This window comes from Ixodes scapularis, unplaced genomic scaffold (genome assembly GCF_016920785.2).
Source record: "Ixodes scapularis isolate PalLabHiFi unplaced genomic scaffold, ASM1692078v2 PGA_scaffold8__174_contigs__length_109621045, whole genome shotgun sequence".
NCBI lineage: Eukaryota > Metazoa > Arthropoda > Arachnida > Ixodida > Ixodidae > Ixodes > Ixodes scapularis.
Window position 1 is genome coordinate 51553137 of NW_024609883.1, and position 22837 is coordinate 51575973.

The 22837-nt window shown below is 46.3% G+C and overlaps 2 protein-coding genes across 2 annotated transcripts; one reads left to right on the top strand and one right to left on the bottom strand.

Moving 5' to 3' along the window:
- The first annotated feature begins 3683 nt into the window (after positions 1–3683).
- On the top strand, positions 3684–4473 carry LOC121046085 (chymotrypsinogen B-like). The gene is made up of 2 exons (XM_040499806.2): positions 3684–3986; positions 4153–4473. Exons 1-2 carry the CDS (start codon positions 3887–3889, stop codon positions 4371–4373), a joined length of 321 nt encoding a protein of 106 aa, XP_040355740.2. The 5' UTR covers positions 3684–3886; the 3' UTR covers positions 4374–4473.
- Positions 4474–7272: 2799 nt separating this feature from the next.
- LOC120841466 (eukaryotic translation initiation factor 2 subunit 1) lies at positions 7273–22713 on the bottom strand. The gene is made up of 8 exons (XM_040212362.2): positions 22565–22713; positions 22019–22283; positions 19374–19453; positions 18299–18447; positions 18118–18224; positions 13088–13185; positions 11870–12013; positions 7273–7506 (listed from the first exon to the last, which is right to left on the bottom strand). The coding sequence occupies exons 2-8, from the start codon at positions 22254–22256 to the stop codon at positions 7342–7344; spliced, it is 981 nt and encodes a 326-aa protein (XP_040068296.1). The 5' UTR covers positions 22257–22283; positions 22565–22713; the 3' UTR covers positions 7273–7341.
- Positions 22714–22837: the final 124 nt, after the last annotated feature.

Sequence of the window (22837 nt, forward strand, 5' to 3'; positions counted from 1 at the left end):
CAGTGTAGACAAGTCAGAGGCATATCGTCCTCCACTCAGTTGTCCTACCGTCGAGAACGGTTATAACGAAGTCAACAGGAATCGGAAATTGCTTCGCTATATCCGCTTCTTCGTTATATATGAACTCTTACAAATAACATGAAAAAAAAAAAAGATAACACAGGTTATCACGGGCACGTTTATTGAGCCTGCAGAAAGCGAGGCTTCCCTGCATGCGCACTCTGCTACATCGAAGCCCCTCCTCACCAACTGCGAGAAGCTCCGATTGAAAAAAGATTCTGCTACGTACGGACCGTGTCGACAGCTGCGACGGCCCCGCGGAGGACGCTGGCGGTGGATGGCATTCTTTATGTTTATGCACACTCCGTCGAAGATGGCACGCTTTTGATTCAAGGAGAATTGCCTTCATCTTCACCGCTTCAAGTTGTCGGCGGTGATTGGACTCTCCATCGTTGAGTATCGACGATTCATAGAATCGGTGCTTGAGCGAAGTAGACTTCAGCGCAAAAGCGACCTCACCAACCAAACTCCAACATGGATCAAGAAGCACGCACAGCACCGAGTTCACGCTCAAGCTTGTCTGTCGTCGGTATAGAGCGCCTAGATTTAAGAGATGGGGCAACTGCTCGATTGGGGTCATGTGGTTTGCGGGCTGCGTTTGCAAAACGAGCTGCAGCATGCAAGGAGTCAAAACTCAAAAGCGTTCACCTTCTGCAAACGTGTCCGCCTCTCCGCCCAGTTTCCTCGCCACACTGGCCACGCGACAATCAAATGCAGGCATACTTACCGCTCCCTCTCTTAAATCTAGGCTCTCTCTGTCATATCCGTCAGAACGTAAAGCACCGGAACGTTGTTGCTAGCGCTCCAAACACCCCTATCGGCATGCCACGACAACATCTCGGCAAGTGATGCGGTAAAGCCGCTTCCCAGATAAGGAGCGGGGAGCTGACGACATTGCAGAGACTGCCGCCGGCGGCCTTTTCAGCATCTTTTGCAGCCTGTTCTGGGTGGCTTCTTGGCTGCAGCAGCAAAGTGCGGCGGTCCGAGACTTAATAAAGTCTGCAAATTTTTTTTTTTTAAATTATCACAAACTTTTGCTATATCTGCGGGAGTTGCTCAATTTTCTTCGCAAAAAAAAACAAACACAAATGCATCAAAAAAGTGCAAACGAGAATGGGAAATGGTGATCGCTTTGCTGTAGCCGCTATTTCGTTATAACCGGTTTCGACAGCACAAGCTTTTCGCGCTGCACATGCCGAGAGGCAGTGTCATACATCATAGCCGGTACCGGAGGTTTAAATGCACACATTTATAGGACCAGCCTCGGAGATTTTTTGTCCGTGGCACGTAGCCTCAATGACAACTGTCACGGGACACGTCACTTGACTTCATTAGTCGCATGGCACTACGGCGTATGGGCTGTGGCGTCACAGCATCACCGAGTCACTTCATACGTTCGCAAAACCCTTGTAATGTGCCCTTGAGTGGCATCCTCACTCTGCACGCAAAAGAAGGAGGGCGAAGAGGCCCCATAAACGCTATGCACTTAGAAGGCCTTTGGGGAAATGCGACAGAGACAGCGATTTATGAATATCCGCTCCTTTGCAGACGGGGTAATCTTTCTTTGGCCCACATGTATCACCGTTTCCTAGTATAACTGCCTAACAAGCAGTAGCCTAAATCCGACTCTAAAAGGAACCTCCTTCTTCGAAGGCGCCGCCCACTCCGGACTTCTTCTTCGGCCACCTGGCGCGCGTTGCCGTCACCCACAAGCTGACCTCGACGTGTGCCGGAGTCGCCGTCACGGGACGCCACATCCTCACAGCCGCCCACTGCCTGTTTGCGCCGCGCTACAAGCCCACTTACACCGTCCTGAACCGGTCGCACACCACAGGGATGCGCAAAAAGGAGAGCGCGGGCCTTCCAGTCGCCTCTGCGGTCTTTCATCCAGGGTGCAGTTTCCATGGCACCTCGAGGGCGGTTAACGACGTGGCGGTCCTGGTGCTTGCAAAGATCGTAAACACTGTTTCGTTTGTCTTTGCCGTCCAACTCAATGCTACTCTAACGTGGGTTACTTGAATTTGATGTCCCTTGCATCAACTGCGCCTTACCTTTTCTAACTGCACCTGAGGCAAACTAAGATAGTGCATGATCTCATTTCATTTAACTTATTTTCACCTTGAGGGCCCAGTTAGGGCATTACATAAAGGGGGGATATATATGTTATCCAAATCAAGACAAACAAGAAAAGGAAAAAATACAGTCTAATTAATAAATCCAGGTCAAGCTCATCAATCATACATAATGGCAACAAAACACTAATGACAAGAAAAATTAATCCATAAGCTCAATAGAATAAATACTTCTGGGTCTACGATGGTGACAATGGAGGATGGTCATGGTAGGCTGTTCCAGTCGCAGATGGCTTGAGGAAGGAAGACTGATTGGAATGGGTTTGTGGAACCAGAAATAAGTTTGATTGTGCAGGAGTCGTTAAGGTGAGAAGATGTTCTGTCAGGAGGTGATAACAAAGAGTTCTTGAGGTCAGGGCAATGATAGTAGACTTTATGAAGAAGACATAGGCGAGTGAGTTTTCTGTGGAGTTGCAGAGGGCAGGGTTAGTTGACTTTTAGAGCGCAGCTCTTAGGCGCCCGTTTCCGGCTTGAGCGGCGTCGCCGTAACCGCGAGGTCACGTGACCCCCCCCCCCCCCCCCCCCCCCCCGAAGTCACGTGACACCCCCCCCCCCGCCCCGGAGCATATTCAAGAATGAGGGGAGAAGGAGGAGGAGGGGTCTACCCTCCCCTCAGTACCCTTCCCTCCTCCTCAAGAGCTGCGCTCCAATTCGCCGTTACAGGGAGTTGTAAACGGCTTTCACTTTTTTAACATGGATACACCGACAGAAAAATCATAGGTGGACAAGTTGAAACAAGTGGCCCAGTTTTGTACTGCCTCCAGGTGGTTGATGAGGTAGGCCTGATGGGGACTCCAGATGGAAGCTGCATATTATTTTAAGGTCAAACGACCTAACCTGTTGGCCTAACCTAACTAATCTCAACTCCAACTAGCCTGTGGCGGGCAAAAATTTCAGTAGAAGTTCCATCTCCATGCACTCGTTGCCTTTTCCCGGGGTTTGGCTGCGAGTGAGATAAAGTGTTGTCAAAGGCAAGATGCTAGTGCTGGAGGCGGAGCATCTACCAAATTACCAACCTAATCTACCGACCTACAGCTCAAGCTGTTGTAACTTGATTTATTATAGCCCACTGGAACTCCAGGCATGCTTCCTAACCATAGACTAGCCCGTTAATTGAAATCTGTATCTGATCTGTGCAGAGCGCAAGTCGTCTGCTTCTTGAGCCGGAGTTGCGGTCCCGTCAGAACAACGCCGAGCTGTGATTGGCTTTGATTGGAAGGATAGTGGGTAGACCTCAATGCTAGATGCTTCGAGGTCTACCAACTATTTTTTTCAATCAGCCAATAGGAGCTCTGCGTTCTGACATCATTGCAACCCCTGTGCAAGAAGCAGACAAACCTGCGCTCCGCATTACCCAACCTCAGCTATCAAAACATACCCTAAGCGAATTATTATTATTACTGCAGTTGGATATAACATAAGATCTACAGAGGATCCACCTCCAAACATGCTCGTTTCCTTCCACTGTGCCCGCTGCACGAGTGCCAAAATGTTATCTAAAGTAGAGCGCTACCGCCAGAGGCACAGCTTCTACTACATAATCTTAAGTTGCAACAAACCGGTGTACTATATAGCATAACGAGAATCGGCAGCACAAATGCTCCACTTCCTCAAAGCTTCCACTAAGCACCATCTGCCTTCCTTGGCCGGACCTACGCGTGGCTGGAACGGTGCTCTGGATAACCAGGAACGAGATGCACTCTTCGATAGCTGGGCACACCATACTCTACCCCACGAGGGAATCCGTCCAGCTGGTCAACTGCTCCCTCCTGGCTCACATGGCTCAGGATGAAGGTGAGACTACGATCGGGCTTGACACGCGTGCGCCAGTGCAAGCTCGACGCAAGAAATCGGGCAATTCTGAAGATGTCGCTCGAATATTAAACACCATCTCTGAATTATCCGAAGTGTGAGTTATTCACACACCTCTACAATTTGTAGTCGCTCGTCGTTTCTGCAGAAGCACCCGAGGGCGAGGACCTCTGTGCCCTGAGCAGCGGCGGACTTCGAGACACGGGGGACCCTGGGGCGCCGCTCATGGTGGACACGACGCAGGGCTGGGCGCTTGTGGGCCTCCTCTCTTGGCTGGGCGACAGCCAGACTCTGTCCACCCTGGCAGTGTTCACAGACGTCCGGTCCCTCATGCCCTGGCTGCTCGAGACTGTCTTCAAGACTTTCTGAGCCCCCAGTTTCGAGGCGTTACCTCCTCGAAAACCTGCGCTTCGTTGCTACGCGAGGCGCTTTTGTTGCTAGCGCATCATTAAAGCGCAACCGACGTAACTTATGCACAATGATGTCTTGTCATTATTTTAAAGCTGTGAACAAGGACGGAAAACTGCAATTCAATGGATGTCCAGTCTCCCTAACTAAAAATTCCAAATAAAAAAGGAAGCGCAATATTTAACAAACAAATAAAAAGACACATCACTGATTTGACAAAAAATACCATAATGTGCAAAACGAAGAACTTAAATGTCCGTTTGGCTTTGTGACTGCAAGCACTAAGGTTTGTTGGAAAAATCATAGAGTCTGCTAAAAAAGCAGAAACCATAAACCTCAGCGGCTAGAGAGCAAGAACGTTTTTACGATTTTTTTCACTGCACAGCAATGATAAGGACAAATATTTTTTAAGTAGCATTTCAATGCTAGTTTTGAGCAAGTACTTCTTTTTAATGTCCCCACTAATGCTTTGCGGATATTGGATCTTGCCGAGACTGCATAGTTTTATATAACGTGAGTGATGTCGCCAGTTGATTCAGCCTTCTCAGCACTAGCCTGCTGGTGCCATGCTTTGATGTTTACTGCTCATGCTGCTTCAATGAGGTGCCCATTTACACTGAAGTTCAGTGTTCCTAAGGCCTTGTAAATTACTTTCAAAGTTTTGCAACCCCCAACATAGCATAAACATCAATATGCAATGAGGCTGGCTGCAAGGATGTTAAACCCCTTAAGTGGGAAGTAATCCTTGGTAGTGCGACCACGGCTTGGCGAGTTTATTTTTTTTTTTTCTCACAGAAAAAGTATTGAAAATTGTTTTTGCACTAAAAATTTTAATACATTTCTTTTTGATGTGAAGGAATAATGCATTGCTTCTTGTGTTGCAGTACAGAGATGGGGAGACATTTTAGTTTCAACGTTTGATTTTGCATCGCAGGTCATGGATACAGGTATACTCATAAGTGGGTCAGGAGAAAAAATATTTCCAGGTTTGGCTCGTGAATGCACTCGAGGTTTCGCTGTCACTGAGCATGTACTCACTTTCGTCACATTGCTGAAATAACGCTGTGATTTGTGCGTTTGTCGATGCCTTTCGCCGCTCCCGAACATCCCAGACCATGAATGAGAACAAGGAGAGCTATTTCCTAATAAAGCAATCAAATTATATCACCAGCCAGCGAATGCAAATGAACCTAGACGTGTCTGGCAGCACGTTCAATAGATTGCAGGACCTATAACCTTCGCCAAAATTGCCACACATCTCACGGCACGCTTTCTCCGTTCAAAAGTAGTGTTGCGCGTTTTTAGACATGCTTCCCATTTCAGGGTCAAAAATTAAAAACGTTTACAACTCCCTGTAATGCCAAATTAGAGCGCAGCTCTTGAGGAGGAGGAAGGGAGGGTACGGTATTCCCGCTCCTCCTCATCCCGTACCCTCTTCTCCTTCTTCATCTACTCCTCTCATGCTCCTCGCCTCCTCTCCCTCCTCCCTCTCACGCGGTGCATTATGAAAAACGTACCATAATACAACGCGCACGTCACCGCGGTGCATTATGGGACATTTCCCATAATGCATTGCGCGGTTACGCCGACGGCGACTCGTTACAGATACGCTGATGGCGACGCCAACGCCGCTCAAGCCAGAAACAGGCGCCTAAGAGCTGCACTCTAAAAAAAGGCACGTCCAAATACGCACTCCCCTGTTAAGGGGCTAAAGACAGCTTCCTTTTTTTGTTTACTCCACGGTACAGCTTCCACACTCGTCAAAACGTTTTCTCCCCTTCACTTGTGTGAATGGTTTTTAACTGCCGTCGCGTGGTGCTTGAGAGCTTGGCAATCTGTTCCTGGGGGTTCCTCCTTTCTTTCAATGCCATCTAATTTGCACTTGTTAATAGACACATTAAAAGTTATTTTCAGCATTCGAATGACGGCACTGTGAAATGCAAGTTTTTCGTGTCCACAGTCTACAATTTTGGTTCACGTGTATGCGAGTTTGTGGAGGGTGTCCGCATGTACGGTCGTCGACAGGGCGACAGTGGTACACGGGAGCTTCAGTTGTCTCGCTGGGGGGGGGGGCATCGATGGCCGAATGGGCCAGCGCAAGACAGATAAAAGCACATGGAGCGAAAGCTCGTGCTGCAGAACCCAGGCCCATCCTGGGTTTCATCCCTGCACCGACCCGTTTTGATCTGGATGAGCATCGTACCGGCTTGCGGTCGCGTATCACTACTGTGTGGTGCACGTTAAAGACCCCAGGCTAGCGGTTGTACCGCACTGGCCAAATTACATGTCTACAGCTGAGACACCGGGCGCCTGTTGGGGCTGACCAACTTCCGGCTGTATAAACACACACACACAACGTAATTAATTGTCTCGCTTACGGCATGAGCTTCCTACCTTCGACAATGCTTCAACCTCTGGTACAATCCGAGCGCGTGCCCACGGCCAAAATAAGGCGGCAGACACGGACCACATGCTGGAGGCAGGGCGTCTGAAAGACACCCGCTGCTATTCTCATTCTGTGAGTGACTATGCGGAGCACAAGTTTGTCTGCTTCTTTTGCACGGGTTGTGGTAACATCAGAATGCCAAACTCTGATTGAAGGATAGTGGGCAGACCTCAGTGCTAGCTCCCTTAAGGTCTACCCACTATCTTCCAACCAGAGCCAATTAGAGCTAGGTGTCCTGACGTCACCACAACCCCTGCAAAAAGAGTAGACAAACTTGCGCTCCACATAGATTGCTAATTTTTGTCTATTGAATCTTGCTGCCGCACAAAAACACCCGAATCATATTTTTCACCATCCATCGGTTTATCGCCGAGAGTAAATCTGGCGGCAGAAAGCAGCCCATGAGGCCGAGAGTTAACTGAGGGCAGCTTGGTTTATTTACGACGGAGGGGTCGGGGTCTCGACAAGGGGCCGCGGCGGAGGTCACGCCTCCGCGATGACCACGTTGTCGTCCTCGCCTGCCTCGGAGCCCGAGCCTGCCTCAGCCTCTTCGTCGTCGTCGTCTCCGTCGATCTCTGCGTTGGCCTGCTCCAGCCGGTCCAGCTGCTTGGCAAGCTCCAGTTCGTCCGTTTCCGTCACCACCTTGGGCTGCACGGAAAGACGTGATGCAAAGTTACCGTACTCCCTCGCAAAATAATGGGAGAATTAATGGACGAAAAATGTGTTGGTACGGGTCGAGATTAAAGAAAAAATAAACATGTAAGACGAAGACGACACAACCGTATCTTTCGACTAACAACAAACATAGGAATTCTAAAAGTGAGCAGCCGATTAAATGCGAGAAAATCGAGGAAACAGAGGCTAACTATGAGAGGAAAAAGGGAAGATACAATAGGATAAAATGTGTAGTCAGGCCAAGAGAGTCATCTCTGATTTGAGAAATTCAACCTCTGTCTTTGTCAGAACCAGTGTTGACCCGACTGCATTGTATCATATTGTATCTTCCCTCCTTCCTCTCTTAGTTACCTTCTCTTTTCCTTGATTTTCCCACATCGGTTGTTCGCCTTCAGAATTCCTATATGTTTGTTGCTAGTTGAAAGATGTGGTTGTGTAGTCATTGTCTTGCATGTTTATTCCTTCTTCAATTAGGGTGAGAAGTGGGACCTCGAGACTTTCTTTTTATTTATTCCACAATCCTCGTCACATTCCACTGTAACATACAATTTTTTGTGCATGTTTCAAATATGCAATTAGATTTCAAATGGCCCTACTAGAATATGATTCACAAGAAAGTTTGAAATTTTTATTACCATAGATTACCGCGCATCCGCTCATTCCACACCAAGCGCCCATTCCCAAATTTTTAAGATCTGAGAAAATATGCACAGTACATTTATATGTAAAATTGATGACCAGACAAGCACCCATCCCCCACTTTTTTGCGATTATCTCTAAAGTTTGGTTGGGCGCTTGACCGGTATTTTACGGTAGGTCCTTCCTTACAAGTCCATAGTGCAAAATTAATTGAAAAGTATAAAAAAGAATTCTAGAACTGCAGTCACCAAGAAATGCTTTGTGCAGTGATGCTATTTTAGAGTTTGCCTTTTACATTTCGTCTGTAAATCTAAGTATGTTTAGAACTTGCAAAGCGGGCCTGGTATTTACTTTGAAGAGTAATAACTAATTACATTGCATAAAAAGTAAGAAAAATAGTGTCACCACAGATCTCTATCCTTCCCGAACCAAATAATACCGAAGTTGTCGTGATTGCCTGAGGCAGACCCAAAAAAGACCCGTGAGGCAGTGGCTGCATTCATAAAAGTACAAGCAGAAATAAAGTAAGACTGGGACCACATTGTGAGTGTCCAGAGAAGGCCAGGGCTGTCTGTAGTCTCGGGATTTTTGCCCCGCATGCCTCTTGACCAGTCTGTCCACTGCCTCGCTGCTATGGTTGCCATCACTATGGCAACAAAGCATCTGCCGAATTGACACACGTGCAAATGCGGCGTCTGAAAACAGCAGAAGCCGGCACCATTTTCCAAACATTACAGTCTGCTAACGTGAAAGTGGCAACACAGCCCGAGGCTCCAAGCTAAACCTCCAAACAGACTGTGCGATGCGCGGTCACCCATCACTTTGCTCTGCTTCACCTAGTGAGAATGGATTGGGTATAATCTTGGGCCGAAGCTTGCACCAAGCATCGTCGGCACTGCCAAGGGTGACTGGTGACTGGATCTGGCTCTCAGTGTCGACTGCACCAGTGCGTCTGGTTTTGGCTAGCACTGCCACATTGATTTTGAGGCGGCATGCAAAAAAATGCCATTGACCATTGCTGGCTACAGAGGCTGCTTCGCCCGTGTGTGTATATTCAGCAGTCGCTTCGTTGCCATGGTCATAGGGGACGGGCTCTATTGCGCTGAAGGTCATGTCGGTGTGGCGAAATCAGGTGTGCTTAGGCTCTTTTGCCGTGCTTTTCGACGGGCGGAACGTGAACAAAAAGGGCTTGAAATAGGGACCTAGGGCACGAGGCTGATTTTCTCAAGAACCTAATATTCCGACAAAACTCCAAACTCCAGACTCCAAAATCGACCACGAACCCCACAGAATGTCACGGGGCAACAGATTCTGTACATACCTTTATCCTAAATGTAGGGTAAAGGTAAATCTGGCATACTTGTGATACAGTGAAAGCTCGTTAATTCACAACTCATTAATTAAAATTTTTTGATAATTTGAACCAATTGCCATGGTTCGGTCACGCTACATAGAGAAAAAAAACCTGTTGATTCGCGCTCGAATTGTTTCTGACACTGATAATTCAAACCACACGCCGCCATGCATGGAGCTTTCCCGGTCATGAGATAGGTGATACGGCGAGAGCCGCTTGCCGGAAACGCGAAAGTGTTGTCAGTATCAACTGTGGGCCAATAGGAATACGCACAAGGATATTTGGAACAATGTCGCCGGAAGTCAGAAAGACCAAATGGGGCATGTAGAGTGGTTTCTTTCACACTTTTTGAAGCTTCCCACCTCCCTTTGTTCTTTTCCTACGCTTTACTAGTCCTGCTTCCTTCTTCGTTAAGCTGGGCCCACTGAGGTTGAGCCATTGCGCTATCACCGATCGTTTCATTTGTACTTTTGACTTGGCTGGCGGTGTTGGCCGTAGGAGCGGGCTACGCGCTTTGAGACCACGATGTCGCCATCGGGTGCACTGGCCCGAGGAAAGTATTACACCAAAACGCTCGGAGAGAAAGTGGAGATTTGGCGTGAAGTAGACGCAGGAAAACCGAGCAAGGTCGGGATTGCCAAGAAGCACGAGATCCTGAGAAGTATGTTGTCAACATACATCCGCAGCAAGAAAACAATCACGTACACCTATGAAGCTGAAGTTTTCACCCACGACAGAACAAGACTTTGCTCCGTCACACACCCGTATTTGGATAAAGCGGTCACCACATAGGTTAAAAACATGAGAAGTCAAGATCTTCCTCTCGGTGGCCCCATCAACATGGCGAAGGCAGCCGAGTTCACACTGCACTTGAAGCATCACACCTTTGCCGTGTCTGAGGGATGGTTCCATCGCTTCCGTCGGAGGCAAGATCTCGTCTTCCGTACCGTGTCTGGAGATGGTAAAGACATGAGCATGAAAACATGCATGATGTGGCAAAATGGAGCCCTGCAGGGCCACCTGGAGAGCTACATGCCGCACGACATCTTCAACGCGGATGAGACCGCTCTATTTTTCAAACTCTTGCCAGACAAAACGATCACAAACAAGGGAGACAACTGCGCAGGCGGGAAGCAAAGTAAAGAATGTGTCGCTGTCTTGCGTCTTGACAAATAAGACTGGAGTGGAGAAGCTTCCCATGCTCGTAATAAAAAAGTCAATGAAGCCTCGACTAACAGGTTCTGCTCATCGTAGACAACTGCTCAGCGCACAAGGTTGATGTGGAGCTGAAGGTGATTAAACAGGTGTTTCTTCCACCAAACACGACTTTGGCACTCCAGCCCATAGACCAGGGTGTGATCAAGAACATCAACTCCTACCACAGATGTCACATGATGGAACGAATGATTCTTTGAGTGGTCAAAGAGAACCAGGCTTATAACGTGACGCTTCCCAGAGCCATGCGCATGCTGGTCCGCGCATGGGATCAAGTCACTGCCGCAACAATTGCGAACTGTTTCCGTCAATCTGGTTTTAGTGTCTTGGGCATGGAGGTGACTGGCGGCGACACTGGAGGGTGCGAGGTTGTTTCTGAGGGCATATGTGATCTGCTGCGGGATGCGAGTTTTGCTGAATACATTGATGCGAACAGTAGTGCGGTGATCTGTGGCACTATGACAGACGAAAACATTGTCGCTTGAGTAGTCAGCGAACCCGCCGCAGAAATGGAGAACGACGACGAGGACGACGATGAGGAAGTGAAGGGAAATCCCCTTCAGCCATCCGCACCGGAGGTCATGGATGCATTGAACGTCGCGCGTCTTTTCTTCAGTCTTGATGAAGACAAAGAGAATGCCTTGTCTTTGGTGAATTCCCTCAAACATAAGCTGATGACTATCACTTTACAAGAAAAGAAGCAGAAGATAACTGATTACTTTGGACAATAAAGGTTTGCCGTTCCGAGCGTTTCCTGTGAAAAAGTGGCCTTCTTTTTTCATTTTTCGTTAGTTTGAAGTTTGTTTACTTCAAATTTCTTTTTAGCATCTCCATGCAATTCCCACTAACTAACTTTTACTGTATAAGCACTAAGACGCATTCAAATAAAATACAAGATAACTTTTTGCGTCCAAAGGCGGGGGTGACAAATGGTACGGAGAGACGTTTGACATTTGTAGTACCACTCCAACGTCTCTCATCTGTGTCATCTTTAGGGGAAGTGTTTATGGATATGACAGCATACAACGCAGTCATTCACCATCCTTGTGGATGGTCGTTTCGAGGCAATAAAAGGTTTGTTGCATAAAAACCTAGATGGAAGCTAAAATAAAAGAAACGCAAACTCACCGGGTTCTGCACAGTGAAGACACCACCAGCCTTCTTGATGGTCTCCTCAATCTTCACGATAGCGGCATTGAGTGCATCCAGGCCTTCTGTCCGGTCCATGGTAGTTGTGGTCATGACGTAGACTGGGGGTGCGATCAGGTTGATCTGCACACACGGGACCTCTATCACTCTCACTTCATCGCTATCTCTGTCCACACGGTACTAATCACATATTCACTTCTAGTTCGTCCCAAACAAATTAATGACCATACTGAGCCAATTAGCGAGCTTGAGGAAAAACATGCAACTGCAGTGTAGACTGGGAACTTTTATTGTAAAACTGTACCCAAAAATGTTTGCTTACTAAGGTCTACTATACCTTTCTTTAAATGCAATACTATATAGCTCTGGTGTAATTTCAGCACTCTTCTGGGTAGAGCCCTATCGTATTCTGCAAAGATTCAAACTACCCCTTTCAGGCCCTTCACAACTTATTGGACTTATTCGAAAATCAGTCCACCGTGGGTTAGCCCCCTGGTTGTGCAGGAAGTAATCACTCGTGATTGGCCGTCACACATTTGACAAAACTCTGGTTTCTGTGCCAAATCACAGAAAAACGGGTGTGCCACATCTTTGATCCTGCATTTAATGGGGAAGCTGGACAAGCATCAATGTAATCTTGTGTTTTTTAGAATGCTTTGAGCCCTTAGATTGAGTCACGACCATAAATAGACAAAATCTCAGGAACCTCTTTAGTGCCTTTTGAAGGCAGCAGGAATTTGATTTTAATCTCCTATACATTTCTCTTTTTTCATGTGTCAAGAAATGACAGTTCAGTCAGCTCAGTTATTTTATGGTAGACAACATGTATCACCAGCAAATAGTCGAATTTGTGATGTAATGATGTTAGGAAGGCAATAGATGCGCTCTAGTAAAAAAAGCGGAGGGCTGAGAGCAGGCCCCAGATTTGACAGTTACGACAAGTGAATATCTCGAACAAGACCAGCTGTTTCCTACTCAGAAATTTTCAAAGATCCAATCATTCACTACTCTGTCACTTCAAAAACATTACAATTTTTTCATGGTACAACTGTGCAAAACAGATGCTACTATGTAGCAGAAGATTTATAAAAAGACAAAAAATCTCTATGATGAGGGAGTGCTCCCTGAAGTACGAGTGTTCACCGGTATTGAACGGCACGGCAGAGGCGCAACGGAACAAAGCCGACATGTACGTACCTTGATGGGCATATCTTCCGTAGACAAGGCCATTCCTTCTCGCAGAGCATGCTTGACGGCGTCGATGCCCTCGTATTCGTAGCAGGACACCTCAATGTCTGAAAGGAGAGTACACAAAGTCACAAAAAGCAAAGACACACTGTGTCCTATGACACACAGCACAACCATACAGGGAAGGCAACCTTGAGAATCGCCGTCTCGTTGCAATGTGGACACGTCCACTTACAATGAGTTCCAAAGCTTTGAGAAACGCAGGCATATACTAAAAGTTGAACGTCTTTTCAGAAACCCTTGTAAGATTTCTTTAAAAAAAAAGCAACCTAGTTGATCACCTAGATTACTTAGAACTGTAGAACTACACTTATGAACTGAGGAAGTACAGACACATGTCCATAAGGTTTGCCATGTTTAATTTTTATTACCTCTTACGATTATAAGAAGGCAAGTCTCAAGCTAAGAGCTTCCTCCAATATGTATCACAACTGATAGAACCCCAAACTACACCAAACGCAAGGACTTTGTGTCCTTGTGTTTTGAGCGCTAAAATGTATTCCAAGTTCCAAAACCAACTAGCTCAACACTCTACTCTACACCAAAAGGTCATGTTCGAGCCTTTTGAAGATGTGTCAACAAAAGTGTGCAATGAAAATGCGTTATTCACCAATCTCCTCCCACTCTCGCCATGTCCTACCAGCTTCGAAGTCTCTGACTTTTCGAAGCTGACTAAGCGATACCCCTTGTTAAGGGCCTAGGAATCGCGATTTTTTCAAAAAAGTCACATTTTTGGAAAATAGGCTGACCAGCTTTTACAACTCATAAAGAATGCTGTCCAAAAATTTTATTCCTGTAAGTAAAGTATTTACTCCGAAATAAATTATTTTCGACGTGCTGGCGGCCGCACGTACGCGCCGGCGACGCAGCCGATTACGAAAATGTGCCATTTTCAAAGCACGCTCCCTCAGCGTTTCTTAGGACTAGCATGGACAGGCCCCCCTCGTTGGAATGAGCGTCTTGCCCTCTTTCGTTCTGTTCGCAGCATTGTTCGCGATATCGCGCTCACAGACCGTAAAACCCCGTAGAAAATATAGCTGTGCACGCTCTTATTGGTCAAGCAGGCAAAACAAGAGCTCTGATTCGCTAGGACGAGCCACGTCACGTGGCTCGTCCTAGCGAATCAGGAAGCTCTATTGGAGATCGGCATACAGTCAGGGAGCTACCAAGCATCATACGGAGAGAGGGCCACCAAGATGAAGGTTGCGAAGGCCCAAGTGAAAGCCCTCGAGTCCTCCAAGATGTCCCACAAAAAAAGGAAGATGGAAGCTGTGGCCAAGGCACAGAGGGACTGTGCAGAGGAAGGAGTGACATATGCCCCTGGAGCAATTTAGATGAAATGGCAAGCCCCATCTAAACTAAAACATTGTTCGAACTTTCAAACCCGTTTTTCTCAGCTTCATGTTTTTACCATTTTTTCACAGCTCTAAAACTATCGTTCGATGAGTTAAACGCCCCCAAGTCTAATGTATGGCATTTTTGGCATGAAATTTACTGGAGAACTCGGCTATGCGCTTACTTTTTGCAAATTGTTATTTCTTCACACAAAAATGTTGACGTTTGTGAAACAAGAAAAAAATTAAAAATTCATACCATTATTGAAAGTTAATTTTTACATGAAATATGGCCTTAAAAATTATTTCAAGCCTACTACCGATTAGTTTAGTCATTCAGCATTATATCCCAGCGAAAAAATTGTGCCTTTTTATTCATATTTTGAAACTATAGTTTTTTTCCTTTGGCACGGCTACATGTACATCTTTTTCAACGAATAAGGCTGTAACTTGTCAAAAAATAAACCTTTTGGGTTGAAAGTTGGTGTGGCCTTCCAAGTTTTGACGTTTAACATACCCTAAAAATTTCATTGACCTGGCACAAATACTTAAAAAGTAGACCCACCAAGGGAGTGCCTCCCCTTAAGTGAATGAACATGGAGTGAGCCTTAGATGAAAGTTCAGCGAGTGGTTTCTCTACCCACGTCCGTTGCGGCAGTTGTTGCGGTGCGGGCCCCTAAAAACGGAACAATTTTTCGTGTTCTGTTTCAGCCTGACTTCACAAGCGGCAAAGGCTACGCCCCTACTGAGTCAGCAGAAAGGTTGAATCGAGGTACGTGATGATGAACTGTTGGAGCACACTTCTGTAAAGAGCTGGTACACACGCTTCACTCCACTGCCCTAATTGGCTCACGGGGCTGTAACATTCGCTAACAGTAGTCCCTGTTCAAAAGTGATTACCGTCTAGCAGCTGCTACGTCATCTTTCCAAGTTCGCTGTTGTTTGGGTGCGCACTCCGAAGGATGTAATAGAACCGGGGGCTGCGTCGGCGTTTGGCAAGGACTCGGATCGAATCACACGCTTTGTGCCCAAGGATGGACGGATGAATGGATGGTAATGGCTATGCCCTTCGTAACGGGCGGCAGCTTGCGCCACCTAGCCTAACATTTCGTCATCCCCCTTTTTTTTTTAATGATTTGTAGAAGTACATAGTAACCCGCCAGTGTTGCTTGATCGGTCTTGAAAAGGGACTATTGCTAAGTTGCATTCAAACGAGGTATGGACGCCGCGAGCGGCCCTCCAAGACCGTCGACACCCAGATATTTTAAATACATTTTCTGTGGTTGAATACTGAATTGAGACGTGATCAATTCATTTTTCACCTTCAAGTCATGTATTAGCTAAGAACAACAAATGACGTCTAATCAGTGACTCGGAGGAACATGATGGTTGGAGAATCTGGAGTTACATTACTCCTTGCGCCTTTGCGTCCAGTCTCTTTAAATCCGTGTCTTTAGTGTTTCGGCAGTAATAAAAGTGACATTTCATGGATTACACAATCGGTATTAATGAAGATGCTCTTTGGAGTACATGCTCATTTCCTCTCAAATATTCCTAGTTCCGTGCCGTTGGTGCGCAATACAGGTATATAAAGAGCGAGGACATCTCAGAAGTGGCCGATTCTTAACGGCTATTTTCCTACAGAAAACAACCGGATTTTGAGTTGTAAATATTTATCCCACATCGTCATGCATTAGGTTGCATTTCCGAGAAAATCTATGTATTTATTACAGTGTTGGAAGTGCTTAAGTACATTGTGCTTAAAGTACTTCAAGGAGGTTTAGTATATTTGTACTTTAATTGAAGTACATTCTCCGAGTACGTACTTGTACTTTACTTGAAGTATTTTTTTCTGGAACTTCCCTAGGAAAGTACAACTCCTCACTTCAAAGAACATTCCCAAATTTGGTCTTGTTAAATTTGTATCACGAAACAATACTTTGTCAACTCCGAAGTCACTTGACATTGTCCAATATTCGCCGAAATCTCCAAAAATGACCGAAAATGATCCCAAGACCTTTCCGGAAAATTCCAGGCGACATTGCAACGAGCGGAATTGTGGGGCTGCTCGTATGAGCAGCCCGACAATTCCACTCCCAGTGATTGTACTTCGTGCCAGCTCAAACTCTTCATACATCCTGGCAGTGACACGATTCATTCTTTCTCATCGTTAGGAGCTCAGAAAACACACAAAAATAAAGCGAAACAAAAAGAAGGTCATCATATACTCTCTTTTTCTTTCCTTCTGCACTCTCTGGGTTCCGAAATCACAAAATGTTTAACAAACATCAACTTCGTCTTTTCCTCTTGGATAATTTCACGTGTTATACATCCCAACGTCACAATGCATAAAGCAGACGCTGGGGGGGCACCAGATATACCCGGAAAGGTCTATTACCCCTGAAATAATGCATAACATCTCGAGCGATCTAGTAGATGAGCTTCATCTTCGACTGACTGTCCACATGCACATTCTGGCAAATCCGCACATTATTTTCGGAAAACGTTACTTTCGGAAATGGCGGCGAATATTTGATAAAGTCAGGTGGCCACAGAGTAGTTTGTTTTACTCTCGCTAATAAACTCTTTTAACACAATAAACTTAAAAGGCATCTATTTGTATCGGTCTTACAGCTACCATTACTTCAATGCGCCGTCTCCTTGCGTTTCTGGTGCAAGTTGACAAAGCACCATTTTGTGAAATTTAACAAGATCAAATTTGCGGAATGTACCTACTTTGAAGTTGAGATTTGTAGTTTTCTCGGAAAGCACCAGAAAAAAAATACTTTAGGTAAAGTCTAAATACGTACTCAGAGAATGTACTTCAAGTAAAGTAAAAATATTCTAAACCTAATTGAAGTAATATTTGAAGTACAATGTACTTAAAGTACTTCCCAACACTGCCTCTAAGGTTTGGTCACTATGCAGTACAACACTGATCCAGCACTAGTTCAGTGCTGGAAACAGCACAAACTTTAGCATTTATGCAGCACTTTCTAATACAGTGCCAATATAGCAAAGGTGACTGGCTTCAGAGTCATTACAAGGTTTCACAGTGACCTATTCCAGTGACTTCCTTGTTTGAAATCAATGTGCCTGACGGTGTGTGCTAAGAAAATTGTTCAAGCACCGAGCTCGCCCCAATAAAATAAATCTTGACTTTCTCGGCAACAAGTTATCTTGCTGTGACAGCAGAAGGAACCAGACTCGAAACCAAGGGCGCTTTTATCGCTACCATGGGATCTTGCAAAAACTTGTCTCACTGAGGCGGCCACCACGCGGTATTGCAAATAGAAAACAAGAAATTTCAATGGTGAAAGGAGAGAAAACAAGGCTAAATCAGCACTAAACCAGCCTTGAAGACTGGTACACTCAGGCAATGCCTGAGTGTACTAGTCTTCAAGGCCTGTTCACATGTGCAGCACAGTGCTAACCCAATACTAGAGACGCAAGGCTGACTTTCAGCTACGTATATCAGCGCTGCACCAGCACTTCGTTGCCGCGAGACCCCACCTTCTCCTGCCTAGACACACAACGTAGCACTAAGTGCCGAGTGCTATCTCCGTGCTGCTCTGGAGCTGTGGATGGGGGAACCGGCGTTTATGAAGTCGTAATCAATGCCAACGGACTCCCTCGTTCACTCACCGGCCCTGATCTTGACAGCCTGCGGCGTGAGCCGGTGCTTGATGTTGGTCAGCAGCACCTCCCGTGTGTTGGGGTCCAGGTCGCACTCGTCCAGCACGGACAGGTCACTGGAACCAGATGCCCTTTGAGAGAAAGGTTGCGCACGCGACCGCAGGGAGCCCGGGCGGTGGCGGGTACATACGTGACGGCCAGCTTGAACACGTCGTACGCCGCCGTGGTCTTTTTGAACTTTTCGTCGAAGTACCACGCCGTCTTCTTGTACAGCTCCTCCAACTGGGCGTCTGTCTCGTACTTCAGCGTCTCGGCCACATGCCGCAGGATGCTGTTGACCTGCGCAGACGACGACGACAGTGCCATTAGGGAACGTGGCGGCACGTCCTTAAGGCATATTTACAGTCTGACGTAACGTGCGCGTCATGGCGACGTCACATTGGCGAAGATGAAGCACTTTATAGGCACTTTCACGTTCACAAACACGAGCCATCTCTTGCCTCCCGAGAAACTTTCGGTCGCCCTGCCTAGGGGATGTGTTACTTCGGCATAATTAAAATGCTATGTGAAAGCTGATACATCTGATTTAAAAATAATTATCAAAATTTTTCTAAACTTCTATTTAAGGTTTAATTTATTTTTTAAACTTTTTTGTAGATTGATGCTGCTTGTGGCGACGACATATGCAAAGGTGGAAACCGCTGACATATCCAGTCCAGTATAGTAGTTTGTCTAAGGACCCTGGCGGAGGTTTACGGGTGTAGCACGCAAAGTTGTTTAGAAGTGACAGACGGGAAATGGCTGGGAGTGGTTTATGTTTGCGCTGCAGCTGATCGTGGTATGGAGATGCCCTTTTATTCTTAGCTTGCTACTAGCGGTTAGTTTTAGTTCCGCTGATTAGAAAAAAATTTCATTGCAATGTTGGATATTGTTTAGATTTGTGCAGCTCGACTGCATTGGTCTTGCAAACTTCCAAGAAACAATTAAACAATTTAAAACAACAGTCCCAGAAGTAGCCGTTTCCACTAAAGTCTAACTTTTACTCCGATGCTTTACAAACTAATGATTGACCGACGAGGTGAAAGTGCCTTTCTAATTAAGAAAACCTTCTGTACAAGCCCGTGTGGACACGACATTGCTGTCGGATTACCATTACGTGCCCACACCAAATCTGGGCACATATTAGAGCCACAGTGCCTTCATCTTCCGCTTTTCCTTCCTTATAACCATGGTTACGAGAGAGCGGCTGCTGTAGGTGCACTTACGGCTTTTCCCCTAGCAAACTTCTCCTCGCATTTCGTGATGTCCTCCGGAGACACCCGCCGCTTGGACAGGTCGATGTATCCTGGGGAACAGAGGGGGAACGCCGCCAGTATGAGCTAGCATGACACACGGCTCCATTCGGCACAAGTCAACGTTACTAGAACGACCCAGTTGCGCAACTTCTCGTAGACGCTGCTTCCACGCACAGCGCCCCATCACCGACCTCCTGTCATTCGAAGGGGCAAAGTCTTTTGGAGACGGTTGTTACAATTACTATGGTGTCTGGAGCGCATCTTCAACTGGTGTGCTTACCGCGTCAAAAAAAAAAAAGTTTTTCCTTAGAAAGTTTGCACTCAGTGCATATCCCCCCACCTGGTCTGTGCAAAAAGTTTGATATGCCGCACACCTCGAAAAATGCCTCCTTTATGGACGTACAAAGAAGCTTGTATTATTTGGATATCGTCATTAACCCTTCCGGTGCCACATCCGAGTATACTGGGGCGCATTCTCGCGTGGTTTCAGTTTCGGTATGCTCCCTGCCCCTCCCAACTGGGCAGTCATATTTTTTTTAATGTGCAATAGCATGTATGAGCAAGTGATGAAAGCAATGTTTTACCTTGTGGTGTCACTTTTTGATGGCAATTTTTTTTGTCCGTTCAGGTGACTTCCGTTTCGCTATACTCCTTCAATGTTACAGGATGGCGAATCTGTCGTTCAACCTTGTGCTTCATCGCAAACACAGAGACCTCGGAATTATTAACGAACTCAGAATTCGAAGGCCTTGAAAACAAGGGAGTTGCAGCTTCGAATGAACAAAGGCCGAGTAAGATCACTCAAAAGAGTGACCTCGAGGTGCGTGGTTAATCGAGGTGCCACTGTAGAGCGCACCGTTTCAAAAAATAAAATTAAAAAAAAAAAAATATGCTCTACCTTGGAGGCATGCAGACATCAAGTGACTTTTTGTCCATAAAATAGTGTATTTTATAAATAAATATTGGCACGAAGCAAAAAAACCAGCGCTCAAAGGGTTAACATAACCTCTCATTCACAAAATCTGTTACGTCCCACCATAATAAACTATCTAGAAAAAATAAATCCTTAAACAGCCAGTGAACTATTGTCCGGAAAATACAGGACATGTGTTTTGAGCCAAAGCCTCTAGATGATGCTTTACAAACAACAGCTGTCGACCTTGAGGGGGACAAAAAGGGGAGGGGGGAGTTGCCTTTCCAAGGGTGTTCTGCATATGAGTTGACTAGTAACACTGACACAGACCAACAACTTGACACTTTTACTCCAAGTGTTAGTAGTGCTGACTTTTAAAAGGGGGAAAGAAGCACCACAGATTTCCTTTCTACAGGTGAAGGGAATAAATAAACGTGCTCAGTAGTACTAAGTGCACCCTGTAGTCCGGATCTACTTCAAATGGCAAATTCAATATTGCTGATTGCGACCAGCTGGCACTGATTCCCCCAACTGGTCAGTTGGCGGATTTTGTTCACAAAAACACAAGCGTGACTTTCAGCGGACGGCATTTACGAGTTTGGTTGGAGCGTCACAAATTGGCAGATGGCTCGGGTGTTACATGAATTGAAGCGAGGCTTTGTTTATAATGCAGCAGTTCCTTTGCAAAGAGAGAGATCATGATATATCTACGAATCTGTGATTAACTGCATCTGGCTATGACCAATATTAAAACCGTATTCACCCTCTAGAATCGGTACAGTTCATAGCATGCACCGTATAGGTGGCAATGACACCTAGATAACATTTATGTTGGTGAAAATGTTACTCACAAGGCTTGCCCTTGAATTGCTTAGCAGTGTTGGTGGTCATTCCTCCTCTTTACCTCCCGAGAGTGATTAATTAGTGGTGCCTACGGTTTCATTACGAGCAATGAAATCATCCGTGTGGCTGATGCAATGACGTCAGTTCAGGCCACATAATGACGTTCACAATAGGATGTACTCGTGGCTCCACTTGATCTGTCATGCATGTGTCTTCAACACGAGTGGATGCTAACAGCGAGTTTCCCATAGCTTTACTCAAATAATAAACAACAGTGACACTAATATGTCGGGTGCTGCGAGCAGCACCCACACACGGCTTGCGTCCGACGTCATTGCATCATGCCAGTGGTCACCTCCAATTGCTCTTGTCGAGGAGAAGAAATCTGATGGTGCAGAACATATGCTACACATGACGCTCAGCAGCACGGCCATTACAACGGCAGGTGATGTGACGTCGGTGCAAGTGTGGATGGCGTGCACATGACGTCGTCACTCCATGCTGGTGGCCAATTCTAGTTGTTTTCGCTGGGGGCAAACCCGGCAGTGAAAACTGTAAACCGCACAAGACACGCTCAGCAGCAAGGCAACCGCAATGGCAAATGATGCGATGTCAGTGCAAGAATACATGGCTTGCATGTGTCACCGTCACACCATGTTAATGGTCATTTCCAACCGTTCTCGCCAAGAAGAAAAAAAAAATATGATGCGAAAAATATATGCTGCGGAAGTTAGGTGCTCATCAGCAAGGACACCAAAATGGCAGACGATGAGACGTCAGTGCAAGCCGTCTAAAAGCAGGCCGGCCGGCAGAGTAGGGTCAACTCAGTGTCGAGGCCCGAATAGAAAGGTTGTCCTACCTTTGTCCTTGTCCACCCTGATGACGACGACGCACTCGTTCCTGCCGACGCGGATGAGCTTGTTGATGGATCGGATACGACGCCTGGACAGTTCCGAGAGCAGGATCATGCCCTCGATGTCGTTGTACTCGAGCAGGCGCACGTAGGCGCCCATCTCGGCGATCTGTCGCACGTTCACCATCACCACATCGTCGGGCTCCGGGTATTTTTGAGAGTAGAAGCGACACGAGATCGGCATGTTTGCAGCCGGCTTGTGGACAGTTCACTGCAAGAAGGGAGGCGGTGGATTCGTTAGGGTACGGCTCCGCAGAGCCGCTGCTCAAGTTGCCCATACTCCGTCGTCTGCTCGTGATACGCTCTGGGAACGAAATAAAAGTACTGGCATAAACGGTTCTTACACGCGTCGGTTGCCGTGATGGCATAGTACATTATTCGTCTCACCAGCTACCCAGCCCACATGCCAACATGTCCAGCGGAAAAGGCATACGTTACTCGTGTGGGACCTATTTCGAGATTCAGACGTACAATTTGATGGGTTGAGCTTACCGTATGAAGTAAGGGGTTGTCCGGTAAAGTGTATTTCATGCACACTGGAATGGTTATCGCTTTTAGACCAACATGTGGCAGGGAAAGTTTGGCTCTCTTAACCAGACTTGCGACGGAAAACCGGAGAAATTTACGAACTCAGACGTTTCAAGCAGGCCGTAGCTGCGTAGCTTGTCACAATTAAAATGTGAACAAGCGTAATTGAACACAAAAGCACAAAATAAATATATAAGTGAATGTTAGTAAAGTAATAATTTATTGTATAAAACATTA